The 27,644-nt window shown below is 29.8% G+C and overlaps 3 protein-coding genes and 1 long non-coding RNA gene across 7 annotated transcripts; 3 read left to right on the forward strand and 1 right to left on the reverse strand.

Annotated features, from left to right (window-relative positions):
- Positions 1–2,351: 2,351 nt before the first annotated feature.
- Positions 2,352–3,053, forward strand: LOC126669605 (uncharacterized). The gene is made up of 3 exons (XR_007638516.2): positions 2,352–2,643; positions 2,764–2,828; positions 2,927–3,053. It is a non-coding gene; the product is annotated as an uncharacterized LOC126669605 (long non-coding RNA).
- Positions 3,054–4,483: 1,430 nt separating this feature from the next.
- LOC126669752 (tetraspanin-15-like) lies at positions 4,484–5,746 on the reverse strand. Its single transcript, XM_050363299.2, has 2 exons — positions 5,111–5,746; positions 4,484–4,924 (listed from the first exon to the last, which is right to left on the reverse strand). Exons 1-2 carry the CDS (start codon positions 5,702–5,704, stop codon positions 4,610–4,612), a joined length of 909 nt encoding a protein of 302 aa, XP_050219256.1. The 5' UTR covers positions 5,705–5,746; the 3' UTR covers positions 4,484–4,609.
- A 1,883-nt stretch (positions 5,747–7,629) lies between these two features.
- LOC126669611 (protein FLX-like 4) lies at positions 7,630–11,341 on the forward strand. 4 transcript variants are annotated; one of them, XM_050363116.2, is made up of 5 exons: positions 7,630–7,742; positions 8,603–9,174; positions 9,912–10,051; positions 10,140–10,404; positions 11,041–11,341. In XM_050363116.2, exons 2-4 carry the CDS (start codon positions 8,663–8,665, stop codon positions 10,376–10,378), a joined length of 891 nt encoding a protein of 296 aa, XP_050219073.1. In that variant the 5' UTR covers positions 7,630–7,742; positions 8,603–8,662; the 3' UTR covers positions 10,379–10,404; positions 11,041–11,341. The 4 variants fall into 4 exon arrangements, with proteins under 4 accessions (XP_050219073.1, XP_050219072.1, XP_050219074.1 ...); XM_050363115.2 differs by lacking the exon at positions 11,041–11,341 and adding an exon at positions 10,687–11,003; XM_050363117.2 differs by lacking the exon at positions 11,041–11,341 and adding an exon at positions 10,705–11,003.
- A 1,756-nt stretch (positions 11,342–13,097) lies between these two features.
- On the forward strand, positions 13,098–16,104 carry LOC126670606 (cytochrome c oxidase subunit 6b-2). Its single transcript, XM_050364374.2, has 4 exons — positions 13,098–13,198; positions 14,494–14,582; positions 14,686–14,767; positions 15,835–16,104. The coding sequence occupies exons 1-4, from the start codon at positions 13,187–13,189 to the stop codon at positions 15,886–15,888; spliced, it is 237 nt and encodes a 78-aa protein (XP_050220331.1). The 5' UTR covers positions 13,098–13,186; the 3' UTR covers positions 15,889–16,104.
- Positions 16,105–27,644: the final 11,540 nt, after the last annotated feature.

The following is a 27,644-nucleotide window of genomic DNA, read 5'->3' on the forward strand; positions in this document are numbered from 1 at the left end:
AGCCAACCTTTCTTGTTCTCCGATTCGCAACCGCCTGTACCAAGAAAATTGGCAGAAATTCTGAAGCTGTTGATCATAGAAAGAGGCCACAAAATCATCACGTTTTCTGCATAAAATGAACAGGTCCGGAAATAATAAATGAAGAGGCTCCGACAACCAGCGATCCTTCCAAAATCGTGCACATTGACCATCACCAACAGTTAACTGGACTGAATTTAAAAACAAATTCCAAACAGCCCTATCTTTCACGCAAGACTTGTAAATTCCTTTCCAAATGTGAGAAAAACGAATGACATTGGCCGACTCAATATCAAACCAAGAAGATAGTGTGGAGCTAGCCGAAACAACCACAAACCAGAGCGAATTCTTGTCGCAGTTCATCAATTTCCACAACCATTTCAAAAGTAAGCTAATATTCTTGGTACATAGAGGTGTAATGTTGAGACCACCTGCAATGAATGGAGTACACACATCATTCCATGCTACTTTACTATAGCCTTGACTGTCCACATTACCGTTCCACAAAAATCTCCGCATAATACGCTCAAGAGTATTCCCCACAGATTGTGGAATGTAAAAAGAACCAAGATAATACACCGGTAAGCTGCATAGCACAGACTTAATAAGAGTAAGTCTACCTGCAGGCGACAAAAGATTACCTCGCCATAACGATAGCTGAGAGGTAAAATTATTAACCACCGGGTCCCAAACTCTGATGCCCATCGATCTATCCATCAACGGAAGTCCCAGATAAGTGATTGGAAGTTGTTCCACTTTGCAATTCAAAATATCAGACGCTCTCGAAACAGTGATGGGATCAATATTTATACCTATAATAGAGGACTTTTGGAAATTAACTTTGAGTCCTGAAATCAACTCGAAACATCTCAAGATACGAAGTAAGTTCTGAATCATAAGCAAATCATTCGGAACAAAAAGGAGCGTGTCGTCCGCAAACTGCAGGATAGAAACTGGATCTTGAAAACCGTCAACATGAACCCCATTAAGCAGCCCCAAATCGGTTGCTTTTGAAAAAATTGCCCTCAAATTTTCTACTGCCAGAACAAATAGCATAGGAGATATCGGATCCCCTTGACGAACACCCTTGCCCATAAAGAAATTATCAGTCGGACAACCATTAAGAAGCACCGAAAGTTGAGCAGAATCAAAAATAGAGGAAACCCAATTGATCCATTTTGAACTGAAATTCATTCTTCGGAGAGTGGACAAGATGAAATTCCAAGAGACTGTGTCGAAAGCTTTCCTGAAATCCAGTTTGATTAAGAAAACTTGTTCTCTTCGACGTTTCACAAGATGAATAATTTCCGTAGCAATCATATGGCAGTCATGAATACTCCGTCCTTTGATGAAACCAAACTGATTTTCTGAGATTACCAACGGCAGAATTGGTGACAGTCTGTTTGCAAGAACTTTTGAGATCAATTTGACAATCCCGTTAATCAAACTTATTGGTCTGAAATCCTTGATGTCTGAAGCTCCCTGAAACTTTGGAATCAAAACTAAAAAGGCAGTGTTCAAGCCCACAGGAAAAGTAGCTGAAGTAAAGAATTCCTGAAAAAGAGTGACGATGTCATGTTTAAATAATTTCCAAGCCTTCTTATAAAAGAAATAATTAAATCCATCCGGACCCGGCGCTTTGTTGCTATCACAGCTTAATAAAGTGGCATGAATTTCCTCCTCGGAGAAGTGGACCGAAATAAAATCAGCCTGCTCAACTGATAATGACCGAATAGGTAGACTTTCAAGAGAGAAACTAATAACGGGATCATGCGAAAATAAATCCTTGTAAAAAGAATGAACTCGCAAGAGCCTGGCTCCTTATATATAGTAGGAAAATATAGAGGAACATGCATATGTATATAGTGATGTAGAGGGGTAGAATTATGTGAATTTTGGATAGGTTTTTTAGTCTGGACTGTAGTCGGAATTTTTTTAAATTATTCGTTTTCGAATTTTTTTGCAATTCTTTTAGAAAAATAAGATAAAATTTATAGTAAAATTAGAGCTAAGAAGTTTAAGTTCGACCTACCAAAAAAAGTTAAATAGTAAAATAAAATTTAATTCCGACTAACTTTGTTTTAAATTCCACAATTGATAATGATTCCTTGATAATAAATAAATTTCAGAAGAAAAAAAAGTATTAGAAAATGGAATGTCAGAGTTAGGGGTGAGCAAAAACCGAACCAAATCGAAAAACCGAACTAAACCGAACCGAAATTGAGAGTGGAGTGGTTAAAGTGGTTAAAACGGTTTGATTTGGTTTAAGATTTTCAAAATTTGCGGTTTTCGGTTTTGGTTTGGTTATAGGTCTCGGTTAACCGAACCGAACCGAAAAACCGAAATATCAATACTACGCCGTTTTTATCATTTATGCACACTACTATAAATACTCCTTTTAACACTGAAACCCTATTCATTACCCTGCCGCATCATCCCTTTCCCTTACCCAAACCCTAATTCCTCTCTTTCCCTTTTATTTTCTTTTTTATTTGCCTCTTTTATATTCTGTTGCTCTTATTTTTGCTCCTCCTTCCATCTATCTTCCTTATCAAGCGTGCTAATTCTTATCTTTTTCTCTACTTTTCGTTTCTCATCGAGCGTGCTAATGTTTTACATTTTACGGTGAGTTTTGACTATTTTAAGATCGCATCAGTTTATGTACTGTTGTTTATGTCTTTTTTTTATATCAATATTGGGTTTTTACCATGGATCTAACTTTTATGCTATGTTTTTTGATACGAGATTTGATATTTCAGCAAAAACACTGGATTATATGGAAGTTTTAGTTAAATTCTTAACATTTCAAGGTATAGATTTGAAATTTTATTGATTTTTATTTTGATTTTCGGTTATTTCTCGTTTCAATTACTTATCTTAATTAATTTCTTGTTTCAAATTTTTGCAGGATCTTCATTTGGCCACTCTCATATTGTTTTAGTTTTTGATATTTTGAATAGAATGTAAAATAATATGAGAAATTAGTAATGTATTTAAATCATATGTTAATATTAATTTTTATCTCTTTTTATGTAGATCTGTATTTAGATTTTTATGTTTTTTTTCAATGGTGAACCGAACGATCGAACCATGAAAACCATCCCTATTTTATGTGTTTCTATTTAATTTTTTTTATATGAGAACCGACCGAACCAAACCGTTTAAAACCGAAATTTCGGTTAACCGAACCGAAATAACCGCGAACCGTTTCAGTGGAGTTTGGTTTTTATTTTAATAGGGGTGGTTTGGTTCGGTTCTAGCAGTTCGCACACCGAACCGAACCGAATCGTGCTCACCCCTAGTCAGAGTTGTGCAATTTTATCTTTTTGACATATGAGGTTTTTAAGGCTAATTTTGACACATTTTCAAATATGTTACTCAATTTCATCTAGCTCCACTAACCATAGTGGAAAATCCGTAATGGAAATTTTAAGTCTCTCTTTTGGATTGAAGCTAATTTTTTTTAAAAATTGTTTTATAAATAGACTAATAGTGTTTTTTATTTTTAATAATTAAGAAACGGAACGTTTGTGAAAGGATTTAAACCATGACCCTGCAGTTTGATGCTCAACATTTAGAACATTTGAGTTATAGCTCATTGGTAAATAGATTAATATTGTTGTATTGATAACATTATTATTTTCTATTTAAAGAAAAAATAAAATTAGTAAAAGACTTATCATTTAGAAAAAGTTTAATCACCAAAATATGTCTCACAAAAGAGCACACTTGATTGTCTAAACTGGGAGAATTTTTTACGCCTGTAGAAAATTTGATCTTACTATCCTAACATCGTATATTATTTCTATATTGAAAAGGTTAAATAACTAATATATTGAAAAGTTAAAAATAATACTGATATTTCTTCTGATGTTCGAGTTTTAGAAAGGACTAATGAGGAAGGTGTTTATGTGGATGTTACTTAAACAGTGGTTCTTGCGATGCAGAACCTCCGAAATTGTGGAACGTTCAGGGATTATTGGCTCTAGTAGAACATTTCAAAAACTGTGCGAGCATGTTAATAAAATCAAGTCTAATCCTTTTTGGGTGACCTGCTTGGTGGTTAGAACTCAATAACTATATACTTAGCTCTCATTATCACTTAGTTTGTTGAGAAATCTTTCATCTTTATAATTAACATTATTATTATTAATGGAAGTTTTATCTTTTGAAAAAAAAAGTTAAATTTGTTAAATGAAACTGCCACTATAATTTCATCATTTCAAATACAATTTGTACGTAAATGCTCATTAGACTTTAAGAGTGAAAAGTACACCCGTATTTAATTTTAAATTTAAATATTTTATAAATCAAATGAAAATCATAAAAAAAATCAAATACTACCAACTTTAAGATTAGATGAATAAGTTACTGAGAAAAAGAAAATTCTTTGTTATTGATTTAAGTAATTAAACAAGACAAGAAATTAGATGGGGTGTATATATGCCAAATGTAAATTAAGAAATGAAAAGGATAATCTCAAAGAATAATGGGAAAAATACCTTATATTCTTTATTACATATAAAAAAAAACAAATTATCAAAAAACAAGAAATACAAATGATTTAACAGAAGTACAAAAATCTTGATCATCAACTTTGTGTTAAATAGCGCTTCCACATGACAACAATGAACAATAAAATATGAGCAATGATGAGAAATAATGGCATAACAATGAGGAAAACTCCTAATTTCTTCCATTTGGTTTCAAGAATGTGAACAAAACCTTGTCTGCAAGACTCACATTCATAGCATAACATGTTTCTGCTGTTATTCCATATTTCACAGTCTCCATTATATATTTTATTATGAGATCTTTCTTCAAATATCCTATTGTCACCTTTTGTCCAATATGTTGCATTTGTATACTCCATTCTGCATGAATCTGGGGGCTTGCAGCATCCATCCTTCATTCAAACACCATTTTAAAAATACGTTTAATCAGTAAATATAAATAAGAAATCGCGAAATATATATATGCATTGATAAGTTACGCTAAACATTTAAATTTTCCGCGACATTAGATATGCGAAAAAAAACAACCATTACTTTATGTGATGCTAAAAAAATAATAAAAGGAAGAATTTAAGTACCTCAATAGATGATAATTTCTTTAAACTGAACTGATATGCTTTAACATTTACTGATCTATAAGCCAGATCATCACAAAAACCTTTGCTATAGATACAAGATTTAATATTTGTCCAATAATATTCATCACCAACTTTATCTTTAAACCACCTTGGTGTAGCCATTACTCTTTTACTCTCCATTTTATCAGATCCCACGAGTGCAAGCCCCATAGTAAATATAAAAAGCAAAGACACCATAGCTATAAAAAATCCCGGTACCGGAATTTTACGGCTCGCATAAACGGCACCATTACTAATCAAGAATACGAATAACAAGCCGACGGCTATCCCTGTTTGAACTTTGGGTAAGCTTAAAAGCTTCTCACAGTCGTAATCTTGCATGTAAAGTAACGATACGGCTGAGGCTAAAATTGGAAGAGAAAGAATGATAGTTACTATTGATATTAACCATGCAACATCTTTTATTTTGATTGATTTGAATTTTGATACGGATTTATTAGCTTTCGTTTCTTCTTCTGTAAGTGTTATGGCTAGGGTTTCGATACGGTTAGAGTTAGGATTAGGGTTAGGGTTTAGTTTAGTGTTGTGTGCCATTTTTCATTGAAGGGATATGATGAGATTAGAAGAATAAAAGAATGGGTTAAAGAGGAAGGTTTTTATATAGTGTAAAAAGTGTCACGTGTTTACTTAATTAGTAGTAAATTTAGGAATGGGTTGTGAAGAAAAAGTATTAAATTAGTAGATTTAGATGTACTGGTAATTAAGTGTTAGAGTCAATGTTTATTTGAGAGATATTAGGAAGAATAAGCAATGGCTTTTTATTAGGGTAGATGAGCTCAAAACTAGGAGTGTACGGTTTTGGAGATCAACCCAAACATTTCTATAGAACAAGTGATATATTTCTAAGCTCTAAACATTTATTTACACTCAACTATATTTTATAATAGAACTTGACTGACTTAAACATTATAGTGGTTAACAAGCAAATAAAATTTTGGAAGTCTTTGAGTTTATCTTGTTATGTACATGTGCTTTGGAAGTCTTTGAGTTTATCTTGTTATGTACATGGGCGAAATATCATTCAAAGACAACGAAAATTATCTACCTTATATGACTATATAAGAGTACTCCAATGAGCTATAGCTCAAATGGTATAAGCGCTAAGTAGCAAACTGCTAGATTGTGGGTTCGATTCCTCCCACAAGCGCTCCCCCCTCCCCAAATTATAAAAAAAAAAAAAAAAGTACTCCACTATTATAAAAATGCCATTAATGATAATTTTATTTAGCATTAATTGTACCAACAATTTTTTTTAAAATTGATAAATTATAACAAAAATAAATATTATTGATTTTTGTTTGATAAAATATTTTATAATTTTTTTATTATTAATATAAATTAAATGATAAATAAATAAATAATATTAATAAATGAATTATAAAATAATTAATTATTACTATTAAAAAATAGTAATTCTGATAAATAATTAATTAACATATATTATATACGGAATATTAAAATAATTTATAAATTTTCTCATACGTTATTTTATTTTTATTATAGTATATTTAAATTTAAAAATAATATTATTTTTTATTAAAAATATATTTTAATATTTAATTAGTAATTATTAATAAAATTTAGAAATTAAATTAAAATTAAAATTATTAATAAATATTTTCTGTTTCTTGTATATATAAGATTAATATAAAATTAAAAATCTGTCATTAAATATAACATCATGTGTTAGAGTTAAAATTTAAAATTTGTGCTATATATAATATTTTACTATATTTTTTGCTAAGAATAACATAAACTATAATATGTATAATGAAGATGCTCTAATGTAATTCACATTGTCTGTAAGAGGTGTTTAATTTACTGGCTTTAACAATGTTAATGTTATTTTGCTTTTTCTTTTTAGAGAAAAAAAAAGAGCTTATTTATTTACAATTTTAGTATTTTAATATCATGAGTTTTTAATTTTCAAATTTTAGTTTATTATTCTTTTATTTTTATCAAATATATATATATATACAAAATTTATCCTATATAACGCATACATATTTGTGCCATGATATCTCTAAATTAGCCATGACTCGTAAATATATGGCTTAAATGCACAAAAAATGACCAATTTTCATATGTTTTTCGTATTTAATATGAACTTTTAATTTTGACATACAAATATATGAATTTTCAAATTTTACAATAATGACACCAAAACCATTTTAGGTGTAAAACGGCGTGTTTTAAATATAAAACCGCACCGCTTTGGATATAAAAAAGGCACCATTTTTAATAAAAAAAAATACAAATGTGATACATAATTGAAAATTAAAAAGTTCAGCTGATAAAAAAAAATTAAAAAATTCATGTTAAAAATTAAAAATTCATATTAAATACTAAATATACATAAAAATTTGTGTTTTTTTGATACATTTAAGTTTAAATATATGTGGTAGAGATTTAAAAGATAGAATCAAATTAGTAAAATTTGAAAATCGTAGAGATAAATTAATCTTATTTTTGTGATACCAAACAAGTCCTAATCCTAAAGCCCACGCACCCGCTTCTTAGTTTCTCCGTCTGGACTCGATCGCTAAAACAGCGATGGTGAATGGCGGACGAGGTAAGCTTCAATTTTTTTTATTTTTGTCTCTTTTAATATCCTTTCATTTAATTTGTGAACTGAATTGAAAATCAAAGAGCTTTACTTATGCAATAATTCTCTTAGATATATATCTCTGATTATGTTTTTTTTTTGGTTTTGAACTTCTAATTGCTTAATTTGGTTTATGTAATTTTTACTTTTAAGCTTTTTTAAACAATTATTGTTAGAAATTAAATGTTGGTTATTAGTGTTAGGTTTTGAAATGCTTTGTTAGGCTATGAATATCATATGAAGACAACCTAGTTCACTTGATTGTGAGTATAACATTGAGTTGAAAACCATGTTAAAAGTTAAAAATAATTAATATAAAGCTATAAATTTTTTGATGTTTGCAAGTGTATGTTTGTAGATGCTGATTCCGATAGTGTTTTTCTAGTTTATCGGTTAATTATTGAAACTAATAGAACTATTATATAATATAACTATGTAACATAGTAGAATTAGAAACTTGAGAAATTAGGGGATTTATAGTTAAATAGTAACAATAGTATGATTTGCCTTTGTATTCTCATGGGTTCAAGTGCACTTACTGAAATTTTGTAGCCTTATATGGATCCTTTTAGGTGAATTTCTAGCGGTTTATTAAAAGCTTGTACTACATGTGTGATCAAATGATCATTGAATAATGCTTGTTCAAAAGATTTTGCATTTATTTATGGTTAAAGGAAATGTGTAATGTCAAGCCGTATCTTTTGGAATTAAAACGTTTGGTGTTAAATGGTAAAGTGGTGACAGTCCATATCTTTCGTACTTTTCTCCCGTTACATGTAGTTAATTAATTGCCTCATAGATGTGATTCCTTTTCATGCTTAAAACAGGATTCTGAACATTAAAGCCTAGCTTGATATTTTTCCTTGCTTCATCGAATTGTCAAGTTGATGGCTGGAAGAAGGCATATTCCATCAGAACGTTCTATACGGCAAGGTCAATATTCTCTCAGCCAACGGCAGTTGGATCGACTTCCTCCTCCAGATTTTTTCGATAATAAAATTGCTGCACAGGCAGGTGAAATTGAACAACTAACAGGGGATAATCGTAGATTGGCTGCTGCACATTTGGCATTGAGACAGGATCATGCTGATGCGCAACAAGAAGTGGAAGAGCTCAAAGCACACATTAGAAGCATACAGACTGAAAGTGATATCCAGATGAGGGTTTTATTGGATAAGATTGCAAAATTGGAATCAGAAATTAGGCTTGGTGAGAATGTGAAGAAGGAACTTAGACAGGCTCATATGGAAGCGCAAAGCCTGGTCAAAGCTGGGCAAGAGCTAACTAGACAAATCCAACAAGCCTCTCAGGAGTTGGAGAAATATCGAGGTGAATCTAAAAGTCTACCAGATTTGCAAGCTGAGCTTGACAGTCTGAGGCTTGAATACAAGCGGGTGCGGTAAGTCATGCACTAACCTGAGCTTTTCATTATTATCTTTGTTGTCACTCAAACCTTAGAGCTGCACGTAAATCCCTCCATTGTTCCCTTCATTATGCTCCATTCTGATACACGAATTAATAATTATTCAGAAATTTGCTCCTTTATGTACTGTTGAGACTGGTCACAATCACCATTTAAATTTGAGAGTAACTTGTTGTCAGATTTGTTATAACACTATATTGTTCTAATTCCTTCAATATGTCTGTTTATTTATTAGATTTTAATTTTTTTATGGCAAGTATGAACCAAAATGCTCTAATAATAAACTTGTACGTACTGCCATGATATGGCGTACTTAGCACATATTCCTGTTATAAATATAAACTAGTTCTGACTACCGTGATATGGCATGCGTAGTACATGCATACAAAAGTTGCGATGCAGAAACAAAAGTTGTGAGATTTTTTTATTTTTTGTTTCTGCTGGTGGAAGATGGGGCTAGGGGCTTCACAAGTATGACAAGTATTTAGGGGATTATAGTGCCATGTAATTCTTATTTCCATCGCTCTTTCTTACTGATCTTTTAGCTGATGCTTGAATTGCTTATAAACTGCAAAAATAGTGCTGATTTAAGCAGAAAATGATATTCCTTTGTCCAACTTTTGCATTTTGTAATGGGCAAAGTAGGCAGTTTGTTCAGAAATTCTGACTTGGATTTTGATGAAATAATTTCAATGCATCGTTCGCGCCAAAAGAGTTATGTTTGAGTCTGAGAAAGGTTTAAACATAGAAAAGGTGGAGCATTTGCAAGCCATGGAACAGAATCTAATTGGGATGGCAAGAGAAATGGAGAAATTATATGCCGAAGTCCTGATAGCTGAAAAGAAAGCCCATGGTAAATCTAGTTGCTCTACTTTTTTTTTCTTCCAAATCTTGATTATAATTATTCTCTTCCATTAATGCTTGCCCTGGCTTTTTGGCAGCAAAGAAATATGCTGGTGGTGGATATGCAACTCCTGATTTTCCCGACCAGCACAGTTTACCTGGCAGCGCTGCCAATGTAGAAGCATATGGAATGCCTCTTGTTCAGACTAGTAATGGACCAACAATTGATGGAACGATTTTATATAGTAGTGGTAATGATGCAGCAGTCATCGGCGGGATTGACGGTGCAGTTTTCCCTAGTGATGATGGTGTTGCTACCTGGGAAGGGACTTCATGATCCATCACTCGCTTCTTCCATTAGAGGTTAGCCCATCTTTAGTTTGCATATGGTTGATGACCTGAGGTTAATGCTTTGTGTAAAATAATAGGTTAGTGGCATTCTTCTCATTATTGGTATCCCTGAAGATTATCAACACTTGCTGTTATTTTGCATAAAAAGAAATAGTAAAATTTATAAGATGGGAAATAATATAAGGAAACAGAAGACTGTGCAAATCAAGTCCAAGTGTAACTTTTTCTGTGCATTCCGTCCTTTATTTCTTCTTCTTTATACGTTATTTTGATTAACTATTCATCTTTACTTAGGGTTGCCTATGTTTCCAGCCTTAATTTTTTGTTAAACAAGAAGTTTAACTGCATTGCTTGAAGCATGAGTAGTACAAGATACATAAAATTATGGTATAAAACCTTAAAGACATAGTTCAGATAAGAGAGTTGTGACGGGATTAATTAAATCTCCAAACATGAGCACAACGCTAGGCGTGGCTCTCGATTCTTCAATTCTCCTGGTACTGCTGCAGTTGTTGGTGTTATCAGAATCAGAGACAGTAGAGGACTTGCGTTAGCTTCATTTGGTACTCTAGTAGGGAGTAAATTTTTTCGTTTGAAGCATAAACCTTTGTTGTCCTTTTTGCGGTTCATAGGGCTTTCGACCTTCAGTTATCTTCTTTTTAGATCGAGTTTGATTTGGCTTATGTGCTTCATCTTCTTCGGACAAGAACTTGTTGTGTTCCTTGGCGAGTTCGCGTGGCAGCATTGTCTCAATCGTTTGTCAGCTCTCCAGTACCATGTTAGCCATATTTATCGAGAGAGCAATCGAGTTGCTGATAAACTTATCTCATTGGGTCTGACTTTACAACATGAGCATTGGTGGTCTACATATTCTTTTTGTTGTCATAACTCATGCTTAATGACGCTCTTAGTTTTAATCTTATAGATTTTATTGATTTCTTTTTTATTACTTCTTCTTCAATTCTTATAGTTTGTTCCCAAATATTCATTGTCTTTTTTTGCCATTAATAAATGGTGCTTCTTCTAGATATGTGATGAAGGTACTAAAGGGGTAGGAAAGTGCAGTATATGGGCATAAACAAATATCGATCGAACCAAAGTAAAATTTTACTCTAGTTCAGTTTTTAGTAATTTTGTTCGGTTATAGTTAATGATTTTGTAAATTTTTTGATTATGTTCGGTTTGATTTTTGGTATGAAATATTAAATTAACCAAATCGTCCAAATTAGCACCTAAAAAAATTTAAGGTATTTTTATACTTTCTATAGAATTTAGACTTTTTTTTGTCCTCTAAATTTGTATATAATTATAAATCAACACTTCTTTTAAAATTCAGATTAATGTACAATGATTAACCGAAATGATTGACAGAATTAGTTGGGCATTGATGGTTAATCAATTAAAATTTACTCTATATAAATGGGAATATTAGATGGCAATTACAATTTTATCAGTTGATCAAATATTATTGCATTTAATTTAAAAATTATTTCCTCTCATATTACTACAAATCCATTAAAAATCATAGTCTGGTATGAACACGATAATATAAAATTGGATACGCTTAACATATATTTAGGAAATACTTAAAGAGGAGCAATACTTGCATTTTTTAATCTCAATTCTCCAATTTGATTTTCGTACACAAGTCGCATCACCCGTTTACTTTCCGACTAGCTGCTTTTTTTTAATACTCCATACATACTCCAGGGGAAATACTTACCTAGACCCAGTTTATAAAGAACTCATGAACCTATCCAATGAGATGTTAGAAAACAAACTTCTTTTTCTTTTCTTTCAGCTCATTCAAAGAAAACTAACTAACAATTCAGCAAATCGAGCTCATTAATTTATATATAAAAATTTTCAGTTCATAACAACTCGGGAATTGATTATTGTAATTCTATCATTACTTCGCTTAAATTTTAAGTTCATAATTAAATCACTTTAAGTTCTGCTTTAAATTCAAATACAACGACCATCACTTTCTCAAAAAAATGGTAAACAATTAGTTTATCTCTTTCTAATTAAAAATATATTAAAACAGTCTCAAATCGTTTGAAAAGTTTTTCTGAAACACGGTTTTGCAACTGATTTAAAAAAAGGTTTATACATAAATGGTTTTTCGAAACACCTTTCTCTAAAAATAGTTTCCAACAAATTTCAAACAGTTTTCAATGGTTTTAAAAAAAAAGTTTTAAACAGTTTTTAAAAAAATAGTTTCAAACAGTTTCCAACGGCTCAAAACGTTTCAAACAGTTTCCGATAACTTGCAATATAATATTTTTAAAAAGTAGTAATTAACAAATTTTCTCTCTTCATTTAGGAGGTAGAAAATAAGCAAAATAAAATAATATTTACATCAATCGGAAAAAATAAGTGTTTTGTACAAGAGTAAATAGATTTAAGTGGCAATTTGCTCCCTCAACTTGTAAGCAATGAGCAATTAACACATAAATTAACTTTATGGGCAAATTAGTCCCGAACTTGGTAGTTATGGACAATTAACCCCATTTTGGCAAATTAACTTACAAGTTCAGGGGCAAATTTTTAATTTAGGAATCAATTAGTTTACAAATTAAGGGGACAAATTGCCAAAATAGGATTAATTGTCCATAATCAACTAGTTCATGACTAATTTGCCGACAAAATTAATTTATATGTTAATTGCCCATTAATTATAAATTGAAAGGGTAAATTGCCACTTAAGTCAGAGTAAATATTCTCCTTTGAAGTTTCAAAACGCACGCGCACAAAGTCACATTTCCTGGTTTCTCCGATCGCTAAAACAGCCATGGCCGACGAGGTAAATTTTAAACCTTTTGATCTTCTCACCTTTCCTTTTTTATTTGATTTCCGCGATAATTAATTATAAATCAAAAAGTTTTGTATATCTCAGATTATTTTCATTACCTCCATGCAATAATAATCATTGTTTTAGGGATTTTTAAATTTCTTATTGTGAAATTGAATTTCAAATCAATTATTTATTTCATGTATATGCTCCTGTTACAGTATTATTATTGTTAATCAGTTACTAATCCAATTTCACAGTCCTGAATCATTGATTTAATATGCTGCTGCATATTGCATATTGAATTTTCTGGCCTTATATCGACCTCGAAATGTACGGTTTTCAGTATGACATAACCTGTTAGATATATAACTCTTTTACAGCAAATTGACAACTAAAGGCTTCGATTAATCTGTACGTGTCGACTCGAAATGAAGATTTCCGTTGAATTTTTTATTGCCATCGTATATGCATCACGATTTGCGAACAGGCATTGTGATATTGTCTTTTGTTATGTTTCTCTTTTGAAAAGTAATGGATAGATGCTATGTATAAACATTTTGTAGTTGATGTTGGTGACGCATTGCTTGCTGTATTGGCCTCGAGATTCATTTGGCTTTGAGTACTTTGAAGAAAATGAATAAACCCGCTAAGCAATAATTAGATTAGGCAAGTGTTATGGTAAAGTCACTTACTTGGACATAGTCGAGGCACATAGATTTCGTCTTTCCTTACCGAGCTTAGCTTGCCTCTGATAGCATTCCCTTGTTTAGGGAGTGATAAATTTGGAATTGACTTTTCCTACCGCAGTATGCAGTATGCACGGCTAAATTTACTTTCAGCCTTTAAGGGCGGCACTTAAAGACACAGGCAACTTTATCTATGTACTAAGGTTCAGAATTTTGAGAATGATTCTTTTTGTTTGTAGTATGTATTGGTTACTATTTACTTTGCTTGTTCATGGCATATAGTATTGTTTTAATTATTTTTGATGATGAAGGCCTTGTGTTACACCTTGTCCTTGCAAACCAGTTTAAAAGGGCTTTAAAGATTTAAATTCGGTCATTGTCTGTTATACATCTGTTTCGATTTATCTCTTGAGGGATTAGCCTTGGCCCTTGAGAATCTGGTTAAGAAATTTATGCTCATTGGAAAAAAGAAAAAGCTCATGGGGCAGTGGGAGAACTGGTATAGTTACCTGGATAATCTCTGGATGATCTTGATTTTAAAGCAAGTAAATGTTAAGCTGATTATTGTTGTCTCAGTTTTTGTTAAATGTTAAACTTCTGAACTGATATTTCTGGTAGATTGAACTGAAAACTGCCCCTGCGGATTTTCGATTTCCTACAACAAATCAAAGTCGACATTGTTTTACCCGGTACATTGAGTTTCACAGGTAAAGTTTTGTTGGTTGAATTGCATTGTTCCCCTCACCTCCTCCAAATGAAAATTGTTAAAGTGGAAAAAACACCTTTCTAAATTTGAATTATCATTTGCAGGTGCTTGGCAGCAAAGGGTGAAGAATCTAATGAATGCGAACGATTTGCGAAACATTATCGCTCTCTTTGCCCCGGTGAATGGGTGAGTTAACCATGCTATTTTTGAGTCTTAGCTTTTAGCTTTGGATGCACTCTATTGCAATTAATATTTTAACTGTTTACTTATTTTTTCAATTCCTATTTTCTCCATGTTTTGAGTTTCATATCTCATTTTGCTATATGTTAAGAGGAATGCAACATATCTGTTCATTTGTTCAACTCCAAAATAAAAAATAGGATGAAACATTTTCAGCTTTCTTTTCTGAAAGTAGAAAAATATATTTTTATAGAAGATTACCATGCATTTGTTTGTACCGTTATATGTGTATGAGTATGTATATGTATAATGAAGTAGGTTTGGGATTGCGATGATGCTTTTTCACAACAATAGCTCAATTTTTTCAAGACTGAGCTCTCATGTGTCCTCATTAATCTCCACAAAAAGGTATCAAAAAGCCTTCTAGTGGTAGTAGGATATCATCCATCCTCCATAATCCTTTCCAGAAAATCACAGGTGTCTAATTACCTGAATCAGGATTCCCGTATCATTGTTTCTCTGGAAAATTGGAATTTGAGAACTCCCTCATAATATGAGACATCTCTCGTGCATTTTGTTTACATTTATGTTAGATAATGAGTAGCTTTATGCTTATGTTTAGAAGGCTTCCTCCTTAAAATGATTATCCTTATTACATTTATCCTATGTTTGGGAGATCGGTTAATTACTTGAGCTCATAATGCAGAACAATAATTATGATTTGTGAGTATGTTTGGAGAAAAAAAACGTGCAAACGCACTTTCCAACCGTTGAATCAAAAAAATTGTTAATTAATGGCTGGAGAGTACGTTTGCACAGTTTTTCTTGTGTGAACATACCCTCCAAATCATTATCCTTCTAATTTTCTTCCACATCAATCGGTAAACAAATTTTTCCAAGATTTGATAGCAATCTACGTTTCTTTCCGCTAATGTAACCCTTAATGGAGGGTAGAGAATTTGAACAAACCAGTCATCTTAAATAAATTGGCATTCTGGTTAGTTGACTAAAAATTTGATGATTTGTACCGTTACTTTTGAATTCTAATCTTAGCTGTTTTAAATTCGATGCAGGTTGATAAGTGGAATGAGCAGAGAGAGAGCGGAACATTTCCAGGTCCTCTTTGATAAAATGCAGTAAGAATTGGAGTGAATGTCTCTGGCAACATTGCTCTGTTTTGTTGTTTGTTTAGCTCATTGTGGTTATCACTTGGCCATGAATTAATAAATGAACCACTGGGAATTTTTTTGAGTTCATGAAGTGCTGGATTTATTGACCAATGTTCTGGTTTCTGTCCTTTTTTTGGTAATTCTTTTTATTTCATGTCTTCATATTGTCTTTCACTGTGGCCTTCAGGTTTAACCTATGTTTGTGCTTCACATGTTTTCTAATATTTTGGTTGTGCATCTTTTAGGTCGATTCAATAAAAAAGTTGAATAAATAGAATATTTTCCGAAAAAATAAAATTGAAACGGAATATTAATTGTTCTGTTTGGTTAGAAATATAAAAACTAGATTAAATAATTAAGGATTAATTACATATAAAATCACCACGTTTACACGAAATTGCAAAAATAACATGACCTTTAAAACGTGTCAATTCAGGACACCACTTTTCATTTCTTTTCAAAAATAACACGGGCACATTTTTAGTGGCATTTTTGTTGACGTGGCATGACACGTGGCACTCCCATTGAGTGTACAAGTCAGCAAAATTTTATCAAAAAACATGCTCGTGTTATTTTTGAAAAGAAATGAAAGGTGGTGCTCTGAATTGCCACGTTTTAAAAGTCGTGTTATTTTTGCAATTTCGTGTAAAGGTGGTGATTTTATATGTAATTAACCCAATAATTAATAACAATAACTAATGATAAAGATTAATGTTTGTCGTGATAATTAGTCGTCTTTTAGATGTATAGTCAGCATCTTATACTCAGTGTTAGTTATCTACAACACTTGCACAAATATATGTAACTTGTTCATTATTGATTGGGCCTAATGTTTTAAAAAATCCCGACCTTTTAGTCCCTTTTCAATCATACCCTGATGTTGAAAATTTGTCAATTTTACTCTATTTTGCATTTTTGTGTTTCAATTGTACCCTGGAAAATTAAATTAACGTCTTTTGCATTTGGAAATTTGTTTAAAACATTCTCCATGTCTCGCATATATTAATTGTATATTTTTAAAATTTATTTAAATTTAGTTAAATTAATTAAGAATTTAAATTAGTGTTAATTTGATTATGGTTTTTAGTTAGTTTTTAAAAATAAAGGACTTATTTGTACTTTTTTAAATAAAAAAGAATTTAATTTCATGTTTAGACTTAATTAATTGAATGATTTCATCATTTATGTAAAAAAATTAACAAAAAATAAAATATTGGGGTACAATTGAAAACGAAAAATTCAAAAGTGGATAAAATTGACAAATTTTCAACGTCGGGGTGGAATTGAAAAAAAGTTTAAAGGTGAGAGGTTTTTGAGTGATTAGGCCTTATTGATTATATAACAGTACAATAAATTTTCATGGTATCAAGAGTTTTTTTTTCCTCATCTAATTACGATGTCAACTCCAATCTTCTATAAACTATGACAAGAATAAGTTTTGAAGGATACTCGCAAAATGCACCATCAAAAAGGTGGAAGCAGGTAAGGTTTACAATTGATTAAAACAGATTCGGCGATTAACAACGGTTTTCAATGATATCACATGATATAATCAAAATCTCATCAAGTTCAACAATTAACGATGATATATAGCAAGTTTTGTTTCTATTAATCCTACTTCAATTGTTTGAATTTCATTATTGATTGAACTTAAAATTTTCAGTTTTTCACATATGAACTGAAACTTAAAAAATAAACAAACAAACCTGGTTTTCTATTGTCGATAATTAAAATAGATTTTCCATAAAATTCATTCTATACTCCTACACACTAGAGACATTAATGAAATAGGGAAGTTTATGCATTACAGTTTCATGGTCTATTTGTTTTTGGTTATTGTGACGAGATTTTTATCCATGTGAAGCATGTGGGTTTCATACATCATTTGTGTTATGTAATGGAAGTGTTGAAATTTAATTGAATTTTCTAGTTACTAGATTGTTTGTGGAACTCTCCTTAAATGATTAAACTATACTTTTCACACACTTCCAAACTGAAATGTTTTCACGGGATTTCTTTGATTTCAAAAGGCCTATAGATTAATTAGAAACATTTATCATTTCATGCTTTGCATTAACTCGCTTGTTGTTGTCCCGTTCCTTGCTCTGCCGCCGTGACACCGTTTTACGCAAAGTATTAAGGTATGGTTGCTTAATTGGTTATTAATTATGTGTTTGTCCCTGTTAACAATTAAAAAATGTTGGTTAAAAGACAAAATTCAAAATGCAATTGTTTTTTTCTAAAATCTTAATTCATGACCCAAATTTATGCCATGTCCATTCACTAATTGCATTAATATCTAACTATCAATAGATACTTTTTAACATATTTATTTTGTTTATTATATTTTCCTCTGTCTTGCAATATTATAGTTGTAAAAACTACTTGTGAACTTGTTTGCTATTTGAGTATTACTAGAGCATTATGTATTTTATTCTTCTCTTGATTTAATTAATTTAAAGATGTAATAGAAAAAAAAAACAGATGTAAGATATTTTTATATATTCTCAAAAGACCTTTCATTTTATTTTTAGTAAAATTCAATAGTATTTTTAGTATTCATGACTAATTAAAATTATAACATGTCTCTTTTAATTTATTATTAGTTGCTTAATCAATATAACTTTTATACTTTTTGATTATTATATCATATTTGCAACTATGAATTGAATATTACAAAATATTTATTTTATTAAATAAATGATTAATGTTTTTTCATTAAAATATAATTACCAACCAACAAAGAAATATTATACTTTTTGTAAGGTTAAAGTACTCCTTATGAATTTTTCTTTTTTATCAGTTTTTACTCGTCCAGTCAATATTAGGGAAAGTGCATTAATTTTATTTAAAATTAGAATTATTTTATATTATTCTGTAATCTCAATTTTATCTTCTATTGTTTTAGGCAGATTTTTATTTTTAGAAGCCTAAATAAATTATAGCAACAATAATATATCAGTGTTTGGATTATTTACATTTGTTCTACAAGATCAATTAGTTAAAGGTCTTCAAATTCAGCACCAAGTATAATGGGTTAGTGTGGATCCAATTCCTCATTTAATTGTTGCAATCGTGAGTTCAATTCCAAAATTTGATTAATTGTTGGTTTTTTTATTTATTTATATTAAAAGTTATTTATAATTTTATATATATTTCTATTTCATTGAGAATTTATGTCAAACTTTCTTGAAAATTTGTTTCAAACAAATTTGATTTGATTCTAAATTTAAAACTTCCATATCACATAAATCTCTTCCATCCGCAGTTTCCCCTTATGGGTGTAGTGAATCAGTCTAAATGTCACGATTATTACTATTGAAAACTCAATTGAAATCAAATCCATTATAATAAAGTTTATTATTTAAATTACCTACTATATATTATTTTTAAATATTTGTGTAATTATATATTAATTTTTACTCTATTTAAATCTCATTAATTATACATAAAATTGTCATATCAAGTTGTGAAGTTAAAGTACTCCTTGTGAGGTTAAAGTACTCCTTGTGAGGTTTCATACTCCTTGTGAGGATATTGTACTCCGTGTGAGGTTAAAGTACGTTGATGAAGGCCTCTACAGCAAAGTTCAAGATAAGTTCTGATGTAGCTATAATATAGTAACAGTTGTTGGTATGATTTGTATGAAAATTTTGAGTTTTGTCACTTATTTTAGTTCTCATTGTCTTTCAGGAATAATATCACCCGAAGTTGCAAAGACACTGGAATAAGTCGAGAAAGATATTCCGTCAATAATAGAAGTCATAATTTTATGGGCTTCTTACTCAAATAACCAACATTCATGTTTGATTTACTTTTATACCAACACATATTTGACATTTTAAAACTACCATATAAGGGAGAAATTATTACTTTTATACCATCCATATAAATAAAACCCTAATAACACAAATCTTCATAATTACAATTATTTTCTCTCTCCTCAAATTTCTCTTTCCTTTCTCTTTCAATTCACCTTTCACACAAATTTCAGATTTGTTCTTCGCACCAATCCGCCTCCGCCGTTCCGTTTTTGCTGTTCCATCTTCGTCGTTTCGCCTCCGTCGTTCCACCTTTATCTCGCCGCGCCATCTTTCTTTTCTCTTTTTGATTTTAGATCTGAAATTTGCTGTTCTTTTTTTTTCATTTTCAGATCTGTAATTTATTTATTTTTTACTGTTGTTTTCAACCATTAAACATGTATAAAGATTATCTTTAAAGAATCTAATACTCATTTCATGTAATGTAGAATAATTTTGTGATTTTATGGAATAAAATTCTGTTATTTCTGCATTTTTCTTGTGTTTCTGCGTTTTTTTTAATTCTGCAGAACGTTTTGTAGATGATGATTAATTGCTGAATTATTGTAATGTTACAGTGTTGTTGACTTTATGTTGACTTTATGTTGATATCAACTGATTTTTTTTATTTTTACATTGACAACTAAGATAACATTGTCTGTGAAATAAACTAAAAAAATTAAATTAAATTAAATTGAGACTAGATAATGATATGGTAGCATCGGGGAAGAAGACATATAATGATGTTGCATTATTGTAATGTTACAATGTTGATATGGTGTTGATTTTCGGTTGATATTTTGTTGATTTTAGCATCGGTGAAGAAGACAATAATGATGTTAAATTATTGTAATGTTACAATGTTGATCTTATGTTGATATAGTGTTGACATGGTGTTGATTTTGATATAGGTAAAAAATATAAATAATGATTCTGAATTATTATTATATTACAAATTTGAATTTATGTTGATATTATGTTGATTTTGTGTTGGTATTTTAGATTGAAAAAATAATTTATTGATCTTTGATTAATTTAATGTTGATTTTATATTGATATATATAAAAAATAAAATATATAATAAATAATAAATTTTGATTAATTATTAGCAAAATAAAGGTAAATAAATATTAAAAATAAAAATTAGTGTTAAAAAGATTTACAAAATTAATACTATCCAGTTTATTAAATGTTGTTGATATTATGTTGATATTGTGTTGATATTAAAACTACAAAAATGTCAACAATAAATAATGTACACATGTTGATTTTATATTGATTTTGTGTTGATTTTGAGTTGATATTTGATTAATTTTAATGACAAATAGTATACACATGTTGATTTTATGTTGATTTTCTGTTGATCTTCAATTAATTATAGGGATATGTGCATGTTAATTTTAGGTTGATTTTAGGTTGACATCGAGTTGATTTTGCGTTGATTTTGATTAATATAGCTTAAATAATTGTACATCAATAAAATTCAACATTGATTTTATAAAAAGTTTGTACGTAGAACATAATATAAGGAGCAAAAAAACCAACCAAATTTCAAAAATGCCGAAATGAATTTAGTATATTCTAATAAAATAACACTCTAGAAAATGAAAGTTATATAAAAATGGCTGAATACCAATAACATATGTTTATGTAGGGAATTTCAGAACGTTTACCGAGAAAAAAACACAAAGAGATCAATCATTCAAACAAATATGTGCACTCCACATTCCATCCTGCTGCTTTTCTAATAAACATCTATTCCGCAAACTTACAGGAGGCATTTATTTCATAGACGATATTATCTTGTTTGTCAATGTTAAAATAAAAAAAATTAGTTGATATCAACATAAAGTCAACATAAAATCAACAACACTGTAACATTACAGTAATTCAGCAATCAATCATCATCTACAAATCGTTCTGCAGAATAAAAAAACGCAGAAATACAACAAAACACAAAAAAATGCAGAGTTAACAGAATTTTATTACATAAAATCATAAAATTATTCTACATATCATGAAATAAGTATGAAATTCTTTAAAAATACTCTTTATACATGTTTAATGGTGAATAAACAGTAAAAGATAATCAAATTACAGATCTGAAAATGAAAACATAAAGAACAAAAAAATTCAGATCTAAAATCAAAAAGAGAAAAGAAAGATGGCGCGGCGACAAAGGTGGAACGACGGAGGCGAAACGACGGAGATGGAACAGCAAAAACGGAATGGCGAAGGCGGAATGGCGGAGATAATGAAGAAGATAACTGAAATGTATGAGATAATGGAGATGAAAACTTAAACGAATGTGATAATGGAAGAAAGCGAGTAAGAACGTGGAGCACCAGAACTTTGATCGCAGAGATCGTGGAGGAGCAGAACGAGAATCACGGAGAAGAAGAAGAAGAAACCGCCAAAATCAAAGGGAAAAAGAAAAAACGGTAAGAAAGTTATAATTCAAAGCAATTAGGTTATAATTCTTATTTTGGGTGGTGTGAAAAGTAAACAATAAGTTGGGTCAGTATAAAAGTAAACTTGGCCCAAATTTAGGTATATTGGGTAATTAGCCCTAATTTTATACCGTTCGCTTACTTTCATATGTTAAGCGAATGTGTACTTGGACGGCCCATGAAGTGGCTAAAAAGTCCTTAAAGCCTCCTTTTTAGGAGTTATTATTGTAATTTCTGTTATCTAGTTCTCACAAACATTATGTACTTCTATTTACCGAAATTAATACAATTACTACTTTGCCAAAAAAAAATTACGATGTCAACGACTGTCGCCCTACGTCGAAGATGTACTAAAGAAGCAATTTCTCATAAACTCACTTGTAATAATCTGAATCATTTAAGTAATACTTAATAAAATTTAAAAACCATTTATTTACTTTTAATCACATGCACTAAAGTTTAATCTCGGACAGTGTTTATACTCCACATGGAGTGTATTTTGTAGCATCAATGATCAAACTGCATGGCGACATTGACTTCTTCATGGTTACTTTTTATGTTTGACTCTATGTATTTAAAATTTGTTTTATCAATATTGTTTTGTTATTAGTATTATTGTACAACTAATACTCTTTCTATTTCAAGACGGTTTAGACAAATATAAAAATATTTAAAAAATAATTAATTTAATTAAAATAATTTTTATTTGGCTTTTAACTTATATTATTTTACTATCTTATATATTTAAAAATAGATTTAATAATTAAGTAGTCCTATTTATTTTTGATTTAAAAAATGTTTGTTTTATATTGAAAAATATGAAATAATTAATTTATTTAAGGATAAATATACATATCTATTAGGTATATAAAAGACTTTTAATTTTCTAAACTATTTATTATTAATAGAAGGTAGTCTAATTTAAAATGCAAAAAATAATAAGATGGCTTATTAATTCGGAATGGAGGGAGTACTTTTTTTAATAAAATAAATTTTAAATGTAAATGCATTTGTATATAAAACATCACCTCAAATGTTAAATACTCCATCCTTTCTTAATTAATTGACATTTTAAATGAAAAAATTATTGGGATTTATATATTTTTATAATAATGTATTTCAACTATACGTTTATCTATTTTACCCTAATTTATATGCATTACTTATGAAAATATATAAAAGTAATAAAAATTGTACAATTTGTAATTATAGGCATAGTATTGCAGTATATATATGCAATGACTATATTTTTTAATAGTTAAATTTATCTTTTCATTTATACTAGTACAAAACCCTCGCGTTGCTTCGGACGAAACTAATTTTTTCATTTAAAGGTAACTCAAATGCTATAGTGATCATTTACCACTTTCCGAATATTGAAAACACAAATAGTTTTAATAAAAGTGTTAATTGCAGTTAAAATACATTCCGCTGCCGCAAATGTTTAACTCATATTATTTTTAGGCTTATCCTCTGGAAAAAAACCTCACCTTTTAGCCCCAATTCGTTTGCACCCACACGTTGTAAAATCTTCAATTTTACCCAAATTTTCACCTTTCGTCTTTCAATTGCACCCTTAAGGTATTAAATTGACATCTTTTCACAGGAAAAAGTTCAAATCAATACTTTATATTTCAACAAATATTTTAAATAGTACCTAACATTAAAATTTCAACAATAAAACCATCTTCCCTAAAATTTCAAAAGTTAATAAATTTCACATTAAATATAAATCAATTAAAAATATCATTAAAAAAATTTAAAAATTAATTTTTAAATAGAAAATTAATTTTAAATCGGACCATATTTTCCCACTTTTACTCAGTAAAATCAATTTAATTTAATTTTATATTATTTAAAATTTAAATCTAATTAAAAAAAATTATATATCCTTCGATTTTAAACCGAAACAAAATATCTTTTAGATTTTTTTAAAAAAAGCCACCACCAACCGACCGCCGGAAAAATTTTCCGACGGTGGCTGTTCTTCTCAAGGAAGAACAGCTCGGCTAGGCTGTTTTTCCTCCTTAGGAAGAACAGCCGCCGTGGACTGTTCTTTCTAAGGAGGAAGAACAGGTCAGCTGTTCTTCCTAAGGAGGAAGAACAACCTCCATGGACTGTTCTTTCTAAGGAAGAACAGCCCATGGCGGCTGTTCTTCAAAGAAGAACAGCTCTGGGCTGTTCTTCAAGGAAGAACAGCTCAGATCTGGGCTGCTTTGAACAGATGCACTTGAATCCAAAAAAATGCTGGTTTTAATCTATTCGTTTTTACTGGTTTTGATTGCTTTTCACTGGTTTTGATTTTGGCAAAATTGTTGCAGAGAGAGCAACAAAAGAGAAACAACAAATGCAAACAACGTATGGGCTTAAGGGTAGTTTAGGAAATTTCTAGTCTATTAATTGCTTCCTTAATTTGCGTATCCAACACTAAAACGTCAAACAATATGGAATGGAGGGAGTAATAAAAATAAAAATATATTATTATATTTTATATTTATAATACGTAATCTATAAATATTGCAATAACTAATAAAGGTAGAATAGTAAATACAAAAAAAACTAATAAGAAATAGAATTCTTTTAATGACATATTAAACATAGTAATTAACATTAAAATAATAATTATAATATTTAAAACTAATAACAATTTCATATTGTTTCTAAAGACTATATAAAATTTATATAAAAAAAATGAAATAAATTGTGTAGTGGAGAGAAATAGTAAAGTGAGTATATATAGTAAAAAAGAGAACCGTTTTATTACCGTTAAGTTTCCTTACCGTTATATAACCGTTAAATATTTTGAATTATGTTAAATTTGTTAGATAAAAAGTAATAACGTTAAATACATAAAATTCCAAATATGAATATTAATTATTAAATTCTTTATGTTAGTTTAATAAAAATTATTAAAATAATAAGTCAATAAACAAAGTGATCAATGATCCACTACTGTATAAAAAATATAAAAATAATTTTAAAAAAATAAAAAAATAATGTCAACCATATTAGATTTTAAAAATTGTACTATCTTAGTGTAAAATTTGCACTCAAATTTTGTAATGAAAATAATTTAGGAGTATAATCATTTATAGATAATTTTTTAGATTAGTAAGCCTAAATGATTTTTTTTGTTATAAATGAATAAAAATATTTGACCAACAATGTAAATCAAGCCTAACAGGAAGACATTTTAGTAAGAAAACACTTGTCAATTTCTAACAATTATTAAAAAAAAAACCCCAAAAAGGCTACAAAAACAAATAATTTCCAAAATATTTCAACTAATTATTGAACTTTCAGCTACTAATTAATTAGGAACCGAGACCATGCAAGTTCACACTTGCACATAACGAAATTTCATCCATTGTCCAGTTACGGTTAATTTGATTTGGATACTCCAACACAGGTATTAGATGTTCAAGCTTCACTATATCCATATCCAGTTTTTATTTTTTTTTCAGTAAGATACAGTCCAATGTAAAGTATTTTCATGTGTCTACCTCTTCCAATCTTGTATTTTATTTCAGAAAGCTTCAGTTCCATCTGCCCACAAATTACAAAATTAATAGTCCTATACATGAAATGAAATACTGTAATTAATAAGTAGTGAACCGAAAGTGTCTATATTTCAAATTATGATATCAATGACAAATGAGACATTTCAAAATCTAATATCATCAAACTATAGCCTACAGCTACAAAACATAGCGAAAAGAAAAAAAACATTTAAAAAAAAACAGAAAAATTGACAACATGGTCTTAGCATATAACTTAAACGGCTGAAAGTTAAACATGGATCAGTCAAAACAACAAAGTAAAAGAATCTCATAAAAATATAAATGAACAGACCAAAGCAATTATCATCATTTCCATAAGCGAGAGATTAAACACCAAAAGAATCAAATTAAACAAAGAAAGGCTAAAAAAACCTCAAAATAAAAACATACCACCCTTTATCAAAGTTTGACCAGAGCAAAATATAATTGGACTTTAGCTCTTGGATCTCAAATTAAACAACTTTGAACATCAAGGACCATTCAAAAACAATAAAAATGTAAAGTAAGAGCAGTTAAGAATTGATATAATGCACCTAACAGAAATTGATTAATCGAATTTTAAATAAAACGGAAAACAATTTCTACATATCAATTGACAAATAAGTGTATGTTATAGTCATGATTTGATGCAGCCATTATTGATTAAAAAACATTATACCTTTAAGAAATCAGAGAATCAAGGATACTGACATAGAGAATAGGAGTGTTGAACTTGAAAATAGTAAAAAATTAAATATCCTAAAAATCAATGGAAAAAAGTATCAAGAATCCAGATAGGAAAAAAAAAGGAAACTAAAAGAATAAAAATTGCTTTGTACATCAAAAACAGAAACACACAATTAATTGCTAATTTGATTAGGTAGAATAAACAAATTAATTAAATAAAAATAAAATGATAAGTATAAAAACTATAGAGAAATATATTTGATTTTTTTCTTTCACCTTTTCAGTTCATCAATTTCTTGTTTGAATTCTTTGATTTCCCCGACCTAGAACAAAGAGGATCCTCAGTAGGGTTATCACTATGAGTCCATCCAGATGGTGAAAAAAAAATCGTTAATTATCACTAAATTAATACTGCTATGAATCAAAACAAAGATAAATTGATACTTAAAAGTATCTCTGAGAAGACGATCTACCAAATGAATTTTTAAAAACTTTAAGTTTTTCTGTTTGTAAACAACAATCTGATTATTACTATTGCTGATCATTTCACTTTTAGGCTATTTAGTCATACCTTTCTTCTTGTTGTTGTTCTGGTTCTTTGCGATGGTTTCTGTAAATTGATCTGCTTCATTCAAAACAGAATAAAGAGCGAGTAAGTATAAAAATAAATGAGAAAACAAACCTTTATTTTGTTTTGGGTGCACCTGCAAAGCCTGAAACTACATTAACAACACTATTAATATGAAGAACAAAACTAATATAAATGATTGTAGTATAAATATCAACCTAATTTTAGAAGATTGTATCACAAAAGTTGAGGTTCGTCTCTTTTTTCAGACTCATTTGTTTAAAACGGAAACGTTAAATGATGACGGCACGCCGTGAAGCAAAAGGAAGTGATGAAGGATCGAGTTTAAAGAGAGTGTTAAGATTTTGTCTTTTATATCGTCTCATAGCAGCTTTCTCTGCTTTAGCATTGTCACTATCAAGAAAAGAAGCCATTGTTTCCGATGATCGGCGATTTTGAAGATTAGTTTATAGACTCAGAACTGTAGTTTAGGGTTTGAATGTATATGCAGAAAATGGATTTAAAAATTTAGTGTAGTGAATGTGATATGTAAAGCTGAGCTTAATGTTTTGAAAGTGGGAGCAGGCGAAGGAAGCCGGCAATGTTATGCATCTCATCTCCCACATGAGGCTTATTTTACAGATCTCAGGTCCTTAGCTATGAACAAATT

Source organism: Mercurialis annua, linkage group LG2, assembly GCF_937616625.2.
Source record: "Mercurialis annua linkage group LG2, ddMerAnnu1.2, whole genome shotgun sequence".
Lineage (NCBI taxonomy): Eukaryota > Viridiplantae > Streptophyta > Magnoliopsida > Malpighiales > Euphorbiaceae > Mercurialis > Mercurialis annua.

Excerpts from the sequence above, each read along its gene's own strand:
- LOC126669752 (XM_050363299.2), bottom strand. The coding sequence starts at position 5,704 with ATGGCACACAACACTAAACTAAACCCTAACCCTAATCCTAACTCTAAC. Across the intron at positions 4,925-5,110 it reads AGAAATTATCATCTATTGAG|GATGGATGCTGCAAGCCCCC; the intron begins GTACTTAAATTC and ends GTTTGAATGAAG.
- LOC126669611 (XM_050363116.2), top strand. The coding sequence starts at position 8,663 with ATGGCTGGAAGAAGGCATATTCCATCAGAACGTTCTATACGGCAAGGT. Across the intron at positions 9,175-9,911 it reads CTTGAATACAAGCGGGTGCG|AGTTATGTTTGAGTCTGAGA; the intron begins GTAAGTCATGCA and ends TCGCGCCAAAAG. Across the intron at positions 10,052-10,139 it reads AGCTGAAAAGAAAGCCCATG|CAAAGAAATATGCTGGTGGT; the intron begins GTAAATCTAGTT and ends GCTTTTTGGCAG.
- LOC126670606 (XM_050364374.2), top strand. Across the intron at positions 14,583-14,685 it reads CGGTACATTGAGTTTCACAG|GTGCTTGGCAGCAAAGGGTG; the intron begins GTAAAGTTTTGT and ends TATCATTTGCAG. Across the intron at positions 14,768-15,834 it reads CTCTTTGCCCCGGTGAATGG|GTTGATAAGTGGAATGAGCA; the intron begins GTGAGTTAACCA and ends AATTCGATGCAG.